The sequence below is a fragment of the Antechinus flavipes genome, chromosome 2 (assembly GCF_016432865.1).
Source record: "Antechinus flavipes isolate AdamAnt ecotype Samford, QLD, Australia chromosome 2, AdamAnt_v2, whole genome shotgun sequence".
NCBI lineage: Eukaryota > Metazoa > Chordata > Mammalia > Dasyuromorphia > Dasyuridae > Antechinus > Antechinus flavipes.
Genome location: NC_067399.1, coordinates 214425176 through 214444973, shown reverse-complemented (window position 1 = coordinate 214444973; position 19798 = coordinate 214425176). Strand labels below are relative to the sequence as shown.

The following is a 19798-nucleotide window of genomic DNA, read 5'->3' as shown; positions in this document are numbered from 1 at the left end:
GGGCCCCTATCATCTCTTAACTTTTCTCTGAGAATAATTTCTGTTACTGTTAAAATGGTCATATTGTATTTCCAGAATTCCTGATACATTATTAAAAACATCTCACAGAGTAAATACCTAACCTTTAATTAGAAATGGAAAGAAATAATTCCACAGTACCATCAAGGCAAAATTTGCTTTTTACAGTATAATCAAAATAGAATTGTAATAATCTTAGACAATAGGAGCCCAAAGTTCCTAGACTCATCTGTCATATGATAAGAATTGGAATATTGCTCAAGTCATAATAGTATTCTCTTAATGAGGTAAAATTTTCTCAAGAGTCATACTTGAAAAAGCAAAAATGTATCATATGGAATAAAACTCTTGCCAAGACCCTTTTGCTTGCATTATCATATTGCAGTTAAAATTTTAAATTAAATGGGAGGATAAAATAAGTCAAACTATAAACAATAAGTTTTAAAATTCAACTTGGAAGCTAATATGTTGTTCATGGACTTTATTCAAAACAAGTTATACAAGGTTAAACTAACTTTCAGTTATGTTTTTGAGACATACTGGAATATCTTTGATTATTTCACAGGAAAAGACAAAATTGTGCTTTCATAGGAAAGCAAAACCAAATTAACTTAAATTCAGAAAGAATATCATGAAATCAAATCTAACGTTCAATATTGTTTGGTGATCATCATTTGACAATAGGCAGGATGCAAACCTATAACTGAAAAAATGAATAAGGAAAAATGGCAAAAAGGAAGAGAATCAAAGAGAAAAAAAAGAATAGTAAAATAAAGGAAAGAGAAAGGATAGAGGTAAAATGGCAATTATTACTATACATTACATACATCAAATCTATTCCAGCATAACCAAATTTTTCTTAGTTGAATGTGATTCAATCTTTGAATCCATAGCACTTAGGTATAAATCCCTTATATTCTTAATATTCTACCTTGTGTTAGTTGTATATGGTTTGTTTCCCCCTCATCGATTATAAGACCTATGAGTGTTATAAACCTCACCTAGTGCTTAACTGAGCCCAAGGCCTTGCATATATAGTAGGACCTTAATATTCATTGAGTAAAAATATACTAAGATACAATGTCTGGGGAAAAGCGTCCTCATGAAATGACATTTTGGAGTAGGAAAAATAAGAATTAAAAAAAATAAACAAACAGATTTCCAATAATTTTTCTTCCTTACTCTAGAAAATTAGGAGATATAGGGGAAGAAGATATAAATTGGAAAATGCAAGTAGAAAAAAAATAAGTAAAAATAAAGATACTCCTGTGAGAGTGACCTTAAGTTACTATCTGTGACTTTTCCCTATATTACTAGAAATATGTTAGGAACAAGAATCAAAATGGCAAATTGGAAAGCCAGAGATTCTTTAGGCCTCAACTTCTACATCTGTAAAGTAAATTGTTTTGACAAGATGGCTTCTGAGGTCTGTTTACAACGCCACTGCTGTTGTCCACATGGCTGGAAGGATGTTGGGCTAAACAGAGCTTTGGAGTGCCCTTAATCAGCAAATGATACACAAATACTACTTAAATCTACTTAAAACTAAAATTAACAGCAGTTGTGGATCTTCACTACATAACTAATGAAAGGAAACCCTCCCCACCGCTTCAGCTTGAGGAGTGTTTAGATCTTCTTTCCCTTCTGTTCTGCATCATACCTGTCCGCTGAAGATGTAATCCAGAATCTCTCGCATGACCATTACTGATATTCCTTCAAGTTCAATTTTATAAGTTGACCCATCGTCTTTTGGAGGATTATAGTTTAATTTTGTCCTAGGAAAAGGAAAACTATTGTTAAAGAAGTATCTCAAAAAGTTAAAATACAGCACCGAATACATTTTTATGTACAAAATACTCCAAATTTTAATAACTTTTTTTGACAAAAAAAAACTATTACCTTAAAAAAAAAAATCAGTTTAACAACTTTAGATTTGTAAAACTTTTAAAAGCCTCCAATTTTTTTGGAGATTGAGAGGATGCCCATCAATTGAGGATGGATCAATAAACTGTAGTGTATATTTATGATGGAATATTATTCTATGGGAAATGAGCAGAATGGTCTCAGGAGGAAAAAAAAACACTGGGACATCCTCTGTGAAGTCAAGCAAAGTGAAATGTACTATATACAAAATAATAGCAATGGATGACCAGTTGTGAATGATGTTGCTATTCTCAGTAGTACAATCATCCTTGACTATACTGAAGGATATGATAAAAAATCTTATCCATACCCAAAGAAGGAAATAATTATGTCTGAATACAGACTGAAGCACTTTTTTTTAAACTTATTTTTTCTTGAGGGTTTTTATTTTCTCTAGGGTGGGAGATCTATTTTTTCCCTACAACTTGACTTATGAAAATGTTTTCATAACTTCATAGTGGTTTCTTAATTGTGAGTGGGGAAAAGAGAGAGAATCTAGAACTCAAAAATTTTAGAAACAAATGCATTTTTTTGTTTTGAATGTAACTGGTTTGTTACATCAAAACATATAATTTTGATTATAATGTAAATATTAAGTAAATAAAACAAAACCATAAAAAACCCTCCAAGTTTTTATTATCAAATCTTTTTATGGTTTTAGAATTCCTAAACCATACAATACAAAGAAAATTAGTCTCAAGTCAGAAGACATACTGGGTTTAATTTAAGACTTTAAAACAGAGTGAGTACTTCCAATTGTTCAGTAACCAAGAGAGTCATCTACACCCAGAGGAGGGGACCATGAGAAATGAGTGTGGACCACAACATAGCATTTTCACTCTTTCTGTTATTGTTTGCTTGCATTTTTTGTTTTCCTTCTCAGGTTTTTTTCTTTTTTTCTAGTTCCAATTTTTCTTGTGCAGCAAGATGTGTGAAAGAAAGAAAAGCTGAAGAACTTACAGGAATATGTGAATTCTTTTTCTGTTATTTTATTTTCATTATTTCTGTCTTTCCCCTATGACCTGTATAATATGTGCAGGCTCATATGTACTTGAGCCTTGGCCAGCTATATCTGAAGCCTGAAGGCCTGATTTTCTGTTTCCTAGAAATCAGGTGATTTCAGGGAAACAAAAACCTTCCATTCCAATCTCTCTGGATAACAACAACCAATTAGATGCCTCCTTCTCCCGTTCTCAATGCTCTCTTGTGATGTAATCTCTTGTATAAAAGCTGTATATTTTTACTACTTCTTTAGCCCCCCCCTCCCCCAACGAGCTTTCTCTTTCCCGTATCTCGTGATAGAATGGCTCATCCTCGGGAGGCATTATAAAACAACCTTTCTGCTTTCTATTTTAAGTGATTTCTGAGTAGTCATTTTGGGTAAGGGTCTTCTACAGCCCACACAAAGATAACTATAAATATATATACATATATTGGATTTAACATATATTTTAACATATTTAATATATATTGGACTACCTGTCATCTAGGGGAAGGGGTGAGGGAAAGGAGTGGAAAATTTGGAACAGAAGGTTTTGAAAGGGTCAGTGTTGAAAAATTATACATGCATATTTGTAAATAAAAAGCTATAATTAAAAAAATAAATTAAAATAATAAATAAATAGGGGTGGGGAGTCTTTTTTCTGCCAAGGCCATTTGGATATTTATAACATTGTTCATGGACCACACAAAATCATTAAATTATAGAACTCAAGTAGCGGGAAGTTGCTGTACATAGCTTTCAGCTCATCATTATCTGCAGTTGCCTTCGCATATATTTTTGTAGAGCTTGTTCAGCCTGGAGGCAGGATGTTCCCTACCTCTCTGCCTTAAAACACACTGGCTGTATGACCCTGGAAAGATAATCTAACATTTCAGTATTCCAGGCTACTCTTTAGATAAAATTGCAGATCTAAATTGGTAGAGATCCCTTACCAAAGTTATTTAATTAGATGAACAAAATAATAGGTCAGTCACAAATTAATTAGATTTTCTTAGAGAACTCAAGATTCATGTATCTAAAACTTAGATTGCTATTTCTGATTCTCTTTGTCCACTGCACCCCTCAGACTTAATTTTAAGAGTTACTTTCACACAATTTGCCAAAATAAATTCAAGTTCCATGAAAAGCACTACAGATGCCATCTAAGAATCACTTTTTTTCCAAAAAAGGAAGCACTTTCTAGCAAATTTAACAAAGCCATTATTCACATGTATTAGGTTTGAAACATCTTCTATGTTGCAGGTTCCTAAATCCCAATAAACCTATCCAAAATTATGAGTCAATAGGCTCTTAAATAGGTCATTCTTCATCTTTTAAAGGATCAAATGTGATAATTGTAAAGCACATAACAAGCACTATATTAAATATTTCCTTTTTTTTCTTTCTCTTCTTCCTCCTCCTCCTTCCCCCCCGCTGCCATGATACAATTTAAGTTGTCAAGGAAAAAACTGAGGCCAGCACTCCTCTGACTACGTAGATACAAAGACGCCTCTAGTTTGTAGGCATAGTCATCCTCTTTAGCACTTTATAAAAGTAAATGTTGAAAACTCTTTACATGACAAAATAAAATGCTATTAAGAGGGAAAAAATAGTAACAGCTAGTATTTACATAATATATTATGGTTGTTTGCAAAGTACTTTATAAATATCTCTCTCTATCCTCAAGACAATCATGTTAAAGTAGGTATTATTATTGTTCCTATTTCACAGATGAAGTGATCAGAGATTCAATGACTTGTTCAGGTTTGAATAGCTACATGTATCTGAGGTTAGATTTGAATTCAGGTAGGTCTTCCTGACTCCAAGTTTCATACTCTATCACTACATCATTTAGCTATATAACAAAATAAAAAAACAAGCTACCCTTTATATTATACACTTCTCTCTACTAAATTATTATAAGATGATATAAATGTATGCTACATGACATGAAAATGTATCAGATTTTTTTTTAAATTTTTATTTAATAATTACTTTATATTGACAGAATCCATGCCAGATAAATTTTTTTTTTTTACAACATTATCCTTTGCACTCGTTTCTGTTCCAATTTTTTTCCCCTCCCTCCTTCCACCCCCTCCCCTAGATGGCAAGCAGTCCTTTATATGTTGGATATGTTGCAGTATATCCTAGATACAATATATGTTTGCAGAACCGAACAGTTCTCTTGTTGCATAGGGAGAATTGGATTCAGAAGGTATAAATAACCCGGGAAGAAAAACAAAAATGCAGATAGTTCACATTCGTTTCCCAGTGTTCTTTCTTTGGATGTAGCTGCTTTTGTCTGTCGAAAATGTATCAGATTGACCAACAACCTTTCCCCAATAAATTGTACCACTTGGCATGCTTCCTAAGGCTTCATTCTTTTCATCATACCATCAGTGAGCTATCTTGTCATTTGCTAGTTGTTGTTGCCCTGCTCTCCACCAGGGCTTCTTCTATATCTTGAACTTTTAGAGTTCATGAACCCTGAGAAAGGTAATCTTTTTTATCTTTGCCTGTCCTTGCCCCAGCCTTGGCTCTGTATTGTGATTAAATACAAATCATCCCACTTAAAATATAGCTAACTCCTACCATTCTTTAACTTCCCAGTAAATCTGGCCATTTTAATCTCCCTGGAATTCCACTTACAAGAAGTTGCTTTAGGAATATAAGTGTCAGGTTGTAATGGGCTGAGGCTCGAGTTGATGCACTGAGGTCCCAAGCACATGAGGCTAAATAGCAATTGGACCATACTCTATTAATATATATATACTTGGAGAAAGAATGGACCCACCCACTCTTTGTGCAAGTCCTGATGTGTTGTATAGGAAATAACGATTTTGGTGGGTGGAGGCAGCGGGGTGGAAAGGGAAGCAGAAAGAGAGATTGCTAGCTGGCGTCTTGTCACAGCTGTTCGCACTGCTATCGCCCCCTTCACCTGCAATCCCCATTCACCTCAAAAAGAATAAAGATTGAAGATTTTTCCCTTAACCTGAATTCCTGACTCTGGCTGATTTTAAATACGTGGTCATCACATCAGGTAACACTTCAAATATCAACTTGCCTTTCGCGGGAGTCCCCAGATCCAAATCTCCCTTTCCTGACTACCACTACTCCTCTATATTTAATTTGTCTTTCATATTAAAATGTCAATTCCTTAATAGTATGGGCTGAATTTGTATTTCTAGCACTTAAAATACCAGATACACCATACATACTTAAAAATTTGAATTAAAATCTCCAACAGATTAGAAAGATGTATGGGACTAAATTCAAAACTAAACTAAATTTAGCTAGGAAAAAATGCATTTGGCTGGCTCTTACAGCCAAAAATTAATTATAATTGGATGAAACCTGGTTTAGCACACATTCACATAAAAAAAAGACCTTAGTTGACTCAATTCAATGTGTGCCAGTATGAATGAAAAAATAAAATAATAAAACTCTCTTTTGAGTTTTAAAGTCTAGCTTCTTTTATGGGCTAGAAACAGGATCATAGAATAGTAAGTAGATTTAGAACTATAAATGACCTCAGTGACCAAATTCAATATTTTGCTCATATCAATAAGGTAAAAATCAGGGCACAGAGAAACTGATTGCCAATGTCTTGTGATATCACAGAAAGAAGGTCAATCAGGTAATTAATAAGACTTCCTTCATATTTCATGAAGCCAAGGCCTTTACCTGTTGGGGATTTTCCTTCTGAGAACTGCCATGTATGCCATGTCAGCTGGTAGGGTGGACCCAGGAGGTAAAAAGGGGCTTGGCCTCTGAGGCAGGAGGTTGTGTCTTACAGGTGTTTCCTTGAGATGGTGAGGGATATGTCCTCTTGCTAGATCTTTTCTTAGGTCATAGCACTAATTCCAGGTGTCTCCCTTCTGTGGATCCACCTACACAGTGCTGAATGAGATAGGCATGGGGTAATTCCAGAGAAGAGTAAATATAAATAACCAGCTTTGCCACAGGCAGAAGAAGGATGCAGAGAGAAGTAGAGAGAGGCAGAGATATAGAGAGATTCAGAGATGCAGAGACATGCATACACTTGCTCTAGCTTCCTGCTAACCCCTGCTGGATTACTAATAAAGAAAGGCTATTTGGCACTTTAACATCAGCTCTTCATGTGTTTCTGGGGAAGATTGGTATGTATGGCCCTGGCAATCAGTAGCCTCAGTGGGAGGTTACAATTACCTGCATCACAGAAAGCCTTGAGTATATCTCTTCCCTGATTCTGACAAGTCTGCTGGAGACTCAAGAGTCAGTGTTTCTTTGTCTCTCTCTTTATATATGTGTGTGCGTGTGTGTGTGTGTGTGTGTGCGCGCGCGTGCGCTTATATTCTCATATTTGTTTCCCATCCCAATCACATTCTGTCAAGCTTTTCCTTCTTCTATAGGGAAAAGAAAAACTGCACTCAGAACCACACTGTCCTAAAATGGACAGTAATGCAGTACTGCTGCCTTTAAAAGGCTAAAACACTCTCAACTTTTAAGGATCAATGAATTCATTAATCTGTGTATTCAATGTAGATGACAACCTCTTCTCCATGCCTTAGCAGATATTAAATGCACAGGCATTCATAAAACATAACAACAAAATCATCATGGCCAAATTTCTGACAATGAACCTCTTTCAATTTAGCTAGGTTGAAAACTTTGATCTAACATCAGGATTGAAATCTAAAGCTTTTTCATGGCTCCTCACATTCCCCTCCCCTTCTCCTTTTTGGTGACAATTTATGTTTTATTCTTTAGATTGTATTAAGAGACATGGTAATTAGAGAGAGAAAAGAAGGGTACACTGTTATAAAATGTTTTGGTTGGACTATCTTTAATATGGTGTTTAGTTTAGGTCAGGCCATTGGCAAACTGACAAAACAGACCCAGAGAAGTGTGAAAGGATGGTGAGGTAACTGCATATTCTGACATGAGAACCAATCCTATTTAGCTAAAAGAAAAGTAATTAATGGGAGTACATAATAGCAGTCCTTCAAGTATTACAAAGATTGTTATTGAGAATAGGGATTTGATTTGTTTTGCTTATCTCTAGCTGATAAACTTTGGAGAAACATACTGTAGTTGCAAGAAGACAAATGTTGATTGGACATGAGAAAACTTGCTGAGAAACAGAACTTCTTGAGGAGGAATGGGTTATTTCTAGAACTAGTGAGATCTCCTTCCCCCTCCCCCCCCACTCCCTGAATTTATTTTTAGCATTCTTTTTTTTTTAATTGTGAGTTTCAAATTCTCTCCCTCCTTTCAGAACCTCCACTTATTGAGAAGACAAATAATAAGACATCAATTATATATGTGAAATCATTGAAAATCTATAACCATTTTAGCCATGTTGGAAAAAAAAAAAGAAAAAAGTAGATTCCTAACTGTCCCAATAATGATAAAGCTCTTAGGAATTCATGTATCATCATAATTATAAAACAATTTAACTGTACTGGATTCCTTATGATTTCTCTTTCATGTTTATTTTTTATGCTTCTCGAATCCAATGTTTGGTTATCAAATTTTATATTCAGATTTAATCTTTTATCAGGAATAGTTAAAAGTCTATTTTATTAAATATCCATTTTCTCCCTGAAGGATTATAAAGTCAGTTTTCACTTAATGTTCAGTAGACCACTCAGAACACCTCCCCCTTTCCCTCATGGGGCTCTGCAGCTCTGTGGTTCTCTGTAGCCAGAGAATGGCTTCAGTGTCCAGTCTCAGTGCTTAAAGCAAAGAATCCCTAAAATATCTTTTCCTTGACTTGGGAGTTCTTGAATTTGGCTACAATATTCCTGTTATTTTTCATTTTGGGATCTCTTACAGGAAGTAATCAATAGAGTCTTTCTAGTTTAATCTCTGGTTCTAAAACATGATGGCAGTTTTTCTTTTTAACTTCTTAAATTATCTTTTCCAGAACTATTTTTTAGATTAGTTGTTTTTTCAATGAGATATATTACATTTTCTTCTATTTTTCATTCTTTTGTTTAGATTTATTTTCTTTTGATGTCTCATGAACTCACTTGGCTTCCAATCATCCATTTCTAATTTTTAAGAAATTATTTTTCAATTAATTTTTGTGCCTCCCCTATTCTAAATTTTGGCCAATTCCTTTTTTTTTTTTTTTTTTTTTTTTTGCTGAGGCAATTGAAGTCAAGTGATTTGTCCAGGGTCACATAGCTAGTAAGTGTTAAGTGTCTGAGACCACATTTGAACTCAGGTCCTCCTGAATTCATGGCTGGTGCTCTTATCCACTGCGCCACCTAGCTGCCCCATTTTGGGCAATTCTTTTAAGTTCTTTTCTTCAGTGAATTTCTGTAACTTTTTTCCATTTGGCTTATTTTTTAAGGTGTTATTTTCTTCATTTTTAAAAATATCTTACCAAGCTATTACTTCCTTTTCATATTTTTCTTGCTTCACTTTCACTTCTTTTCCCAATTTTTCCTTTTTCATTGTTATCTTTCTTTAGCTTTTAGCAATTCTTGTTAGACTTGTCTTGAAGTTACTTTTTTTCTTTTCAGGTTTTGCTTATAACTTTTCAGTTTTCTTTTTCTGCATTTGTGTTGTGGTCTTTCCTGACATCATAATACCTTTCCTTTCCCTCCCCTCCAATCAAATATCTTTTGTTCATGGTGAGGTGAGTATGGAAATGCCCTAACCCAAGCTTCAGGCTTTTTCATGCTGCTATTTTAATAGTTAGGTTGATAGGGAGGATCTACAAAATTTTAGTGCTTCCTAGCTGATGTGATTAAGAGACTGGTCACTGTTCTTTTGGTCTGTGTTCTGGTTTTTATTCAAGAAGGACCCAAGCTCCTATGCAGCACTTCTCTTGGCTCTGAAACTGTGATCAGGATCCCTTTTTTGTGAACCTGACTTCTTTGTGCTCCTCTCCACCTTGGAACTACTACCAAAACTATATATGAAGCAGAAAGGGTCTCCTATAATCTTTCTGACCAGTTGTCTAATTCTCTTGCCATCTCTGGGTTGAGAACTCCAGATACTGCTACAGCCTGTCATAGCTGTCCACAGTGAGTCTTGTTACTTACTTTGTGTCACAGACCTTTCTTGCCAATGTCCTAAGTTGTCTTATTCTGGCAAAATTGACTTTGCCCTTTATTGTCTCTATCACTCCAGGAATTTGATGTGAGGAACTATTTTAAAGTTGTTTGGAGGATATGTTGGGAGAGTTTGGTTGAGTTGCTACCTCTACTCCACCTTGGCTTTCCCTCTCCCTCATTTCTTTTAGAGAAAAACATGGTTAAATGTTCTTACAGAACCATAAAGTCAGTTTTGTCAATAAAAAGCTATAATTAAAAAAAAAACCCAACAACAACCAAAAAAACCCCCAAAATATATGCATGGGTAATTTTTCAAAACTGACCCTTGCAAAAACTTATGTTCCAAATTTCCCCTTCCTTCCCCTTATCCTTCCCTCCCCTGATGACAGGTATTCCAATATATGTTAAATATTTTAAAATATATGTATATAACATTTATACAGTTATCTTGCTGCACAAGAAAAAATTGATCTAGAATGGCTCTCTTCATTACTGAACAATTGGAATTGATTTGAATCGTCTCATTGTTAAATTCTGATATCCATCAGAATTGATCATCGTATAGTCTTGTGTATAATGATCTCCTGATTGTGCTCATTTCACTTAGCATCAATTCATGTAAGTCTCTCTAAGCCTCTCTGAAATCATCCTGTTGGGTCATTTCTTACAGAACAATAATATTCCATAACATTCATATACCATAATTTATTCAGCCATTCTCCAATTGATAGGCCTCCATTCAATTTCCAGTTTCTAGCCACTAAAAAAGGGCTGCCGCAAATATTTTTGCACATGTGGGTCCCTTTCCCTCCTTTAAGATCTCTTGGGGATGTAATCCCAGTAGAGACACTGCTGGGTCAAAGGGTGTGCTGCTCAGTTTGATAACTTTCTGAGCATAGATCCAAACTGCTCTCCAGAATGGTTGGATCCTTCACAGTTCCAGCAACAGACATTTTGCAATTCTTAAAGTGCTATAGAAATACCATCTATTATATTGCAATACTTTAGTGGATCTTTAGGTATTCCTAACGGTATCAATAGCTTTACAATGCTTCTAATCCTCCCTTGAAGAAAAGAATTAAGATAGCTAGCATTATAAAGTGCTTCATGGCTTACAAAGTATTTTGCAAATATTATCACATTTTATTCTCACAATAACTCTGTAATATAAGTACTATCATTCTCTTCATTTTATACATGAGGAAAATGAAGTAGACAAGAGGCTAAATTAAATGATTTGCCCAAGGTAACTCATTTAGTTGTTTTAAGACAGGTTTTGACCTGGGCTTCTTCAAGCCCAGTGCTCAATACACTTTGTGACATTGAGCTACTTTGTATTATAATCAATTCACTGAGATCTAAGTTCCAGCAGGTCTTCCAACATTTTGTGGATATAAATAAAGCACTTGAATTGTCCAACTGTTCTTAAGTCTTGACACTTTTCTTCTCTTTTAATTAAGCTCATTTCCATTTTAAATGATTCTTTTAAAATAGCCATTTCCCAATATATGTTTCTCCATGGAATTCTTCCTTGAAATTACACAAAAGAGTACCCAATATAGTAACTACATATGGCAGGATTTGCAGGATTTTGTACCTGTAGTTTTTACCTCTCTACCCAGGGAAAAAAAAAAGTTTAACTCCCTGACTACCAAGAAATCCTAATCTCCTCATTTTGGTTCCCTGAATCTAATATCATTTGGTTCTCTGACCAAAGAGAATCCCAAAATATAGATCTGATCATTACTACTATAAATATTATGATGACTTTTGCTGTAAAAGGGAACTTTCTTTTCTTATAGAGGAAACTAAGGATACTTTTTTATATAAAGTGTTCACCATTTAGTGTTATATTATTTCTGTATGGTATGTCTCCTCAGGAGTAGGATCTCTGGGTCAAAAAATATGAACAATTCAGTAACTTTTCCTACCAATCTGTTCAAATAATACGTTACTGATAATTTTTATTACTTCTTGTGAGCAAGTAATCAATCACTGGTAACAAACGAATACTTCTTCATTATTCTTTTCTAATCATATATTCCCTGGATGATTTTTAAGTTGCTTCTTGCACATAAATCATTTTAACAAATCATTGCCTTACATCTATGATTCACCTTTTTGTTGTCCTTTTAATCAACTACAATTTCTTTTTTTCTGAGGTCATAGTGTTTCATAATTCTAAGACATACAACATTAATATGGACATGGCAGCATTTAACCTGGCTCAATTTAGGACTTTTAAGTCCCTAGGTTTTCTGTCCTGAAAGCTGTAAGAGGCCATGAAAATCCAGGACTCTTGACAAGACTAGGATTACCTAACCCCAAGAGGTAGAAATCAATGCAAGAACTTGATGAGACCAAGTGAGGCACACTATCCCAAGAAAAAGTACAGCACCTTGCACTGGAATTGTGGATTGGAGAGAGATAAGTAAAGACACTAAATTCTATGAAAAATTATTATAGGTTCATGAATCCCATCCCCCACTCCCCAGGTAATCCAAAAGGCAAGAGTAATGTTATAAAACAACTGTAAGCTAAGATTCAAAAGAAAAACTGAATTTCTACTATATGAATCCCTGGAAGAAATAAAATAAGAAGTTAAAAAAGCTTTGAAGGAAAGTACTGCAAAGAGAATAGCTCAGAAGAAAAAGTGGTTAATAAATTAACATAATACTTTAAAACTAGGATAGACTAAACAGAAATTAATGATTCTATAAAACAACAAGAAATATTAGAATAAAAATTAAAATTTTCAAGTGGGCAGTTAGTATGCAGTAAATAGAGCACTGGCCCCGAAGTCAGGAGGACCTGAGTTCAGAACTGGCCTCAGACACTTAACATTTACTGTGTGATTCTGGGCAAATCTTTTAAGCCTAACCATGCCACAAAAAAAAAAAAAAAAAAAAAAAAATCAAAACAGAAAACAAATAAAGGCTATCCAAGGTTATCCCAAAATAAATAAAACAATTGCACTGGAAACCAGGTGAAGACAACTTGTTAGAAAGTTACATTTCAAGATATATATGAAAATTTCCTAAGTCTATTAGAATCAGAATTAAAATAGCAAAATGGAGATAGAAATAAATAATCCACTGATCAGCTCCTGAAAATAAGTTTAAAGGGAGAAATTTCTATATCATCATCAAAATCCAGAGGGAAAAACTTAAGCAGCCAAAAAGAAGGAATTCAAACATCAAGGAATCAGTCAGGATTCCCACTAGACGACTGTTATAAGTGAAAGAAGCTTTTAGAATCCAGTTTTTCCAAAGGAAAAGTGGTGAACTTACAATAAAAAACAAATTATGATATGAAACAGTATAATTCTACAGGAACCTTTAATGGAATAGAGGATTTTAAAGCATTCTTTTTGAAAAGATCAGAGAAGATGAAGTCTGAAATGCAAACATAAGTCTAAAAAAACCGATAAAAGTAAATTTATTTGAGCAACTGGAAAAAGTTGTATAATGAACATTCTAAGAGCAGAACAATTATTCCAACAGAGTCTAAATCTCTTCGAAGAATTTTGTGAGAAGAAAACCAGAGAACTTTGTGATGTATTGGTTAATTTTGAGCATTTCAAAAAGGGAAAGAGAAGGTTTGAGTAAAAAAAACAAAAAAAATCAAAACACTAGTTTAAAAAGGAAGAAAGGGGTGGTACTTGCTGTCTCTCATTACTGGAGTTCCTGGGGAAAATACATATGCAACAATGGAAAGGTGGCAGGAGCAAGTATTAAATGACCTTCATCTTTACCTAAACTAGATAAAGATCTGAATCTAATTTTGGCCTCCCTCTTCTCCCTCTCCACAAACTCCCCCCCACCTCACCCTAAGTATGGTATAGGAATACATACAATTCAAAAGGGAAGTAGGTGAGAATTCAGGAAGAAGGATTAAGGAGAAGAACAATGCTGAGGAGGGAACCATTACATGCAAAATAAATTTTAGTGTTCAACAAATGGGAAATGGACAATTTTTCATATGAAGAAATTAAAACCATCTATGGTCATATGAAAAAAAATGCTCTAAATCATTGATTATAGAAATGTAAATTAAGACAACTTCAAGTATCATTTTATACCCCTCAGATTGGCTAAGAGGACAGAAAAAGTTAATCATAAATATTGGAAAGGATGTGGGAAAACTGGGAAACTAAAGCATTATTGGTGGGGTTGTGAAATGATTCAATCATTCTGAAGAGCAAATTGGAACTATGTCCTCCAAAGGGTTATAAAGCTGTGCATACCTTTGATCCAGCAGTGTCACTAGTAGGTATGTATCCCAGAAAGATCACAAAAGAGGTAAAAGAGCCCACATGTGCAAAAATGTATATAGCAATTCTTTCTGTAATGGCAAAGAATTCACAATGGCTGAATAAGTTACGGTATATGAATGTAATAGACTATTATTGTTCTGTAAGAAATTATAAGTAGTTGATTTCAGAAAAGCCTGAAAGACTTACATGAACTGATACTGAGTGAAGTGAGCAGAACCAGAAGGAAATTGTACACAGCAAGTAACAGCAAGATTATGTGATGACCAAGTATGACAGTTCTTCTCTTCTTAGTAATGTGGTTATCCAAAACAATTCAATAGACATGGGATCAAAAATGTCAATCACATTCAGAGAGAGAACAATGGAGATGAAATGTGAATTGAAGCCTAGTATTTTAACTGTTTTGGGGGGGTTTGTTAGCTTTTTCTTGTGTTTTTTTCCCTTTTGGTCTGATTTTTCTTGTACAACAGGAGATATGGAAATATCTTTAAAAGTATTGTATATGTATAATTTTTGTATATGCTTGAATAATCATCATATATGTAGAAGTACGTATACATCAGATTACTTGTTATCTTGAGATGGGGAAGTAAAGGAGGGAAACGACAAAATTTGGAACAGAAAAAAATAAATGTTGAAAAAATATTTTTACATGTGTTTGGAAAAAATACTATTGAGGAAAAAAACAAAAGGGAAATCGCTAAATAAACTGGAATGTGAATATGTCACAAGAGGAAAAGACAATTTCACACAAAAAATTATCATTTAGAATAAACTAAAATGGAATAAAGTGATTAGAACCAGGAAAACAATTTATACAAGGAAAACATTAAAAAGACAATTTAAAGCAAAGACCAACCAGGTTCCTAGAGAGTCTATGATGAAACATTTTAATGACTTACTGAAAGAGAAGTTGTGGATCCAAGATATAGGGACATATTCTTGGATCTGACTACTCTGGGGATTTGTTTTGCTTGATGTGCTTGTTAAAAGTATTTACAAGCAAGTTTTATTTTTTTCCTTTTCTGTTCTGTTTTAACTTTGGAGATAGTGGTGAGATAGGGAGTTAGCAAATGGTGTCACAAAAACTGAAACCTGTAAGAAATGTACCAACAACTGAAGTAAGTTCAAAACAAATCTCAAGTAAACAGGACTTTTTTTAAAATTATAATTTTACACACACATATAATTTTATACATAAAATAGAGAATCAGGGTTGCTTATATAATCATCTTTTTGTGTTCTGCCATTTGTACAGAAAAGCTTTTGAGGGGAGGAGAGAGTCAGACAGAAAGTAATGAACAGATCACCAAGATGTTCCAAACAAACAAAATTATTCTGTGTTAACCTGGACAAGCAGTTGTAGTGATCAGAAAGAAAGATTATTATGAAAAGACTCAAAGTCAAAAGTCAAGAGAGGGACTAAAAGCAGGGAGCAAAAAAGCACAGAACTAAGACAAAAATGAAGTAAATTCAGACCTCCCTTCACAAATAATCAGAGTGGTATAATCTATATGGGTAGATTTTAGGTTAAGGGGAGAACAACACTTGATAAGGTTACCCTCTTTGTCTGGAGAAGACTCGCATTGTAGCAAATTTGGGAATAATATAAACTGAGATGTAAATTCTAAACAGGGAAGCAGATAAATAAGGAAAAGGAGGTTGTGAGGCAAAACAAAAAATCAGGAAAAAGTAAACTTTTACAAATTAAAAGACATTTTAGATCCACATGTGCAAAAATGTTTGTGGCAGCCCTTTTTGTAGTAGCAAGGAATTGTAAACTGAGTGGATGCCCATCAGTTGGAGAATGTCTGAATAAGTTATGGTATATGAATGTTATGGAATATTATTGTTCTATAAGAAATGATCAGTAGATGATTCCAAAGAGGCCTGGAGAGATTTGATGCTAAGTGAAGTGAGCAGAATATCAGCAGATCATTCTACACGGCAACAGCAAGATTATACAATGATCAATTCTGATGGACATAGCTCTTTTCAACAATGAGATGATTCAGGCCAGTTCTGATGATCTTGTGATGAAGAGAGTCATCTACACCCAAAGAAAGAACTGTGGAAACTGAGTGTGGATAACAACATAGCATTCTCACTTTTTGTTGTTGTTTTGTTTGTATTTTATTTTCTTTCTCTTTTTGTGCCTTTTTGATTTGATTTTTCTTGTGCAGCAAGATAATTGTATAAATATATATGCATATATTGGATTTAATATATATTTTTACCATGTATAACATATAATGGATTACTTACCATTTAGGGGAAGGTGTGAGGGATAAAATTGGATCACAAGGTTTTGTAAAGGTTAAATGTTGAAAAATTATCTATGTATATGTTCTGAAAATAAAAAGCTTTAATAAAGGGAAAAAAAGATAACACCTTAGAAGCTGGAAGAAAAAAAACAAAGAATTACAGGCCATTTGTCAAAGAGTCGGAGAGATCAGTATCACAAAAGTCAAAGTTAACAAAAGTATCTAAGTGTGAAAGCATACTAGGACTAAGTCCACCTCTGTAGATTACAATTCAACCAGATTCATCTTCATCTCACACTACTGTGGTAGGTGGCTGGGCTCCTGCACGCCCCCCACTGAGACCAAGCTGGTCTGAAAGACTCACCAGAAAGCTAGCTGAGTCCCAAGTGAAGGAAACAAGAGATTCATTCCATCTCTGTGCTGGTTGGAGGCAGAAGAAAGCAAGGCAGAGGCTAAAGGACAGAACCTTTGATTTTGGAGACATTCGGAGGGCTCTAAGCTAAACCGGCTGTGTTTTGAGAAGAACAAGAACTTCAACATTTGAACTCCAACATTTTGGCGCCCGAACAGGGACCGACAAAATCCTGATTCCAGGGAAGGCACCCAGAGAGAACTTTTATAATATTTTATAGAAGAACAAGAACCCCACATTTGAACTCACCACAGAGAATAGGATGTTGTCAGTAAGAATTAGAAATGTGGTATCCACCTGTACTAACTAAACAGAAAACAATAATTTTTCATGGTAAACCCTAGTTAAAAAATGAAAAAAAAAAAAAACACACTGTGAAATATCTTAAAGAAGGAGAAATCAGAGATAATTAATTTCTTGATGTCATTTAAGGAATCAATCTTTGTGGAGGTACTACTTGGTATAACCTTCTGCATGAATGGCAGGTCCCCTTCCTTTCCTCAGCAAATGCAATTACTGAAGACCTAGAAAAGAAAGTTCTTGCCACCAAAGTTGCTAGCGTGAACCAATGGTTCTATATTCAAAAATGGCATGATCTTATAGATGGAAATGCCATTAAAGAAGATTAATTACTATCTGCACTTCCTCCACTGTTTTTTGATGGACCTTGTCCAAATGTAATATGCATATAATTTTTTTCTTTTAAAGTTCTTTTTTTCATAAAGAATTCTGTATAAATAAAAATGAGGACAATTCTAAAGATGATTTAAATGAATCCAGTCATATCAGTGATTATTTAAATGATTAATAAAAAAAAATAAGAGACTTATTTTGGCAAGGCAATCCAGTTTAAGTGACTCACCCAGTATCACAGTGTCAAATGTCTGAGAGTATGTACATTTGAACTTAGGATCCTCCTGATTCTAGGGCTGATACTCTTATCTATTATGCCACCTAACTGTCCTCAGGAGTATTACTCCTTAAAAAAAAGTTAAAAGTTAATTAGGAGAAAGAAAAGACCTGTGATATAGGGGACTGATATAGAAGAACCTTCAAATAATGAAGCACCCTCTCTCAATAAAGACCAGCACCTTATCCATAACTCATAGAATTAAGAAACTTTTAGAGTACTGACCAAATGTTTAGGGTCACATAGCCACATCAGAGATAAAACTTGAAGAACTTTCTTGTTTCTGAGACCAGTTTTCTTTTATATTGTTATCCTCTCTCCAAAGAACATTTACCGAAGATGGAATCAAGAGAGCAGAGTAAAGGCAAAGACTTATCTGATCTCTTCCAAATTCCCCTCAAAACAACTTTAAAAAAAACTCTTCAAATTGAAATCTGGAGTGGCAGAATTAATAAAAGTTTGGTTTGAAATAATTTTCCAGTCTCCCAAAATCTAAGTCAGCAGGAAAGATCAGGAAAGATCAGAATGGTGGTCAGAACCCGCATAGATCTCACAGTGCAAGCCACACTAGGGTGCCAGCAGTAGACTTTAGAGGCAATTAACTAGTAGCAGCAGCAACAGTAATTTCTTATTTTTTTTTAATTTTAATTTTATTTTATTTAATAATAACTTTGTATTGACAGAATCCATGCCAGGGTAATTTTTTACAACATTATCCCTTGCACTCACTTATGTTTCAATTTTTCCCCTCCCTCCCTCCACCCCCCCCCAAGATGGCAAGCAGTCCTATATATGTTAAATATGTTGCAGTATATCCTAGATACAATACATATTTGCAGAACCGAACTGTTCTCCTGTTGCACAGGGAGAATTGGATTCAGAAGGTAAAAATAACTCGGGAAGAAAATCAAAAATGCAAATAGTTCACATTCATTTCCCAGTGTTCCTTCTTTGGGTGTAGCTGTTTCTGTCCATCATTTATCCATTGAAACTCAGTTAAGTCTCTTTGTCATAGAAATCAACTTCCATCAGAATACATCCTCATACAATATCGTTGTCGAAGTGTATAATGATCTCCTGGTTCTGCTCATCTCACTTAGCATCAGTCCATGTAGGTTTCTCCAAGTCTCTCTGTATTCATCCTGCTGGTCATTCCTTACAGAGCAATAATATTCCATAACATTCATATACCACAATTTACCTAGCCATTCTCCAATTGATGGGCATCCATTCATTTTCCAGTTTCTAGCCACTACAAACAGGGCTGCTACAAACATTTTGGCACATACAGGTCCCTTTCCCTTTTTTAGTATCTCTTTGGGGTATAAGCCCAATAGAAACACGGCTGGATCAAAGGGTATGCACATTTTGATAACTTTTTGGGCATAATTCCAGATTGCTCTCCAGAATGGTTGGATTCGTTCACAACTCCAACAACAATGCATCAGTGTCCCCGTTTTCCAGCATCATTATTTTTTCCTGTCATCTTAGCCAATCTGACAGGTGTGTAGTAATATCTCAGAGTTGTCTTAATTTGCATTTCTCTGATCAATAGGGATTTGGAACACTCATGTGAGTGGTAATAGTTTCAATTTCATCATCTGAAAATTGTCTTTCATATCCTTTGACCATTTATCAATTGGAGAATGGCTTGATTTTTTACAAATTTGAGTCAGTTCTCTATATATTTTGGAAATGAGGCCTTTATCAGAACCTTTAACTGTGAAGATGTTTTCCCAGTTTGTTGCTTCCCTACTAATCTTGTAGCAACAGTAATTTCAAAAGCTCTCAAACCACAGATAACCAGTCAGAAGGATATTACAAGGGACCCCTTTTGCTAGCACTGGGTACAGAACCTGTCATACTGAACATATGCAAATTTTGGGTTGTAGTCTCAGAGATATAAGGAGCACAAATTCACTAGTATTTGTAGTCACAAGTGTGCAGACACTCTGGTCACA

The 19798-nt window shown here is 34.6% G+C and overlaps 1 protein-coding gene across 1 annotated transcript in view; it reads right to left on the bottom strand.

Moving 5' to 3' along the window:
* The window catches only part of GAN (gigaxonin), a 64664-nt gene that overhangs the window by 27728 nt on the left and 17138 nt on the right, over positions 1–19798 (bottom strand). The window contains exon 2 of the mRNA XM_051976174.1: positions 1679–1793. Within this exon, the coding sequence (XP_051832134.1) occupies positions 1679–1793 (115 nt within the window). The remainder of the gene's footprint in view (positions 1–1678; positions 1794–19798) is intronic.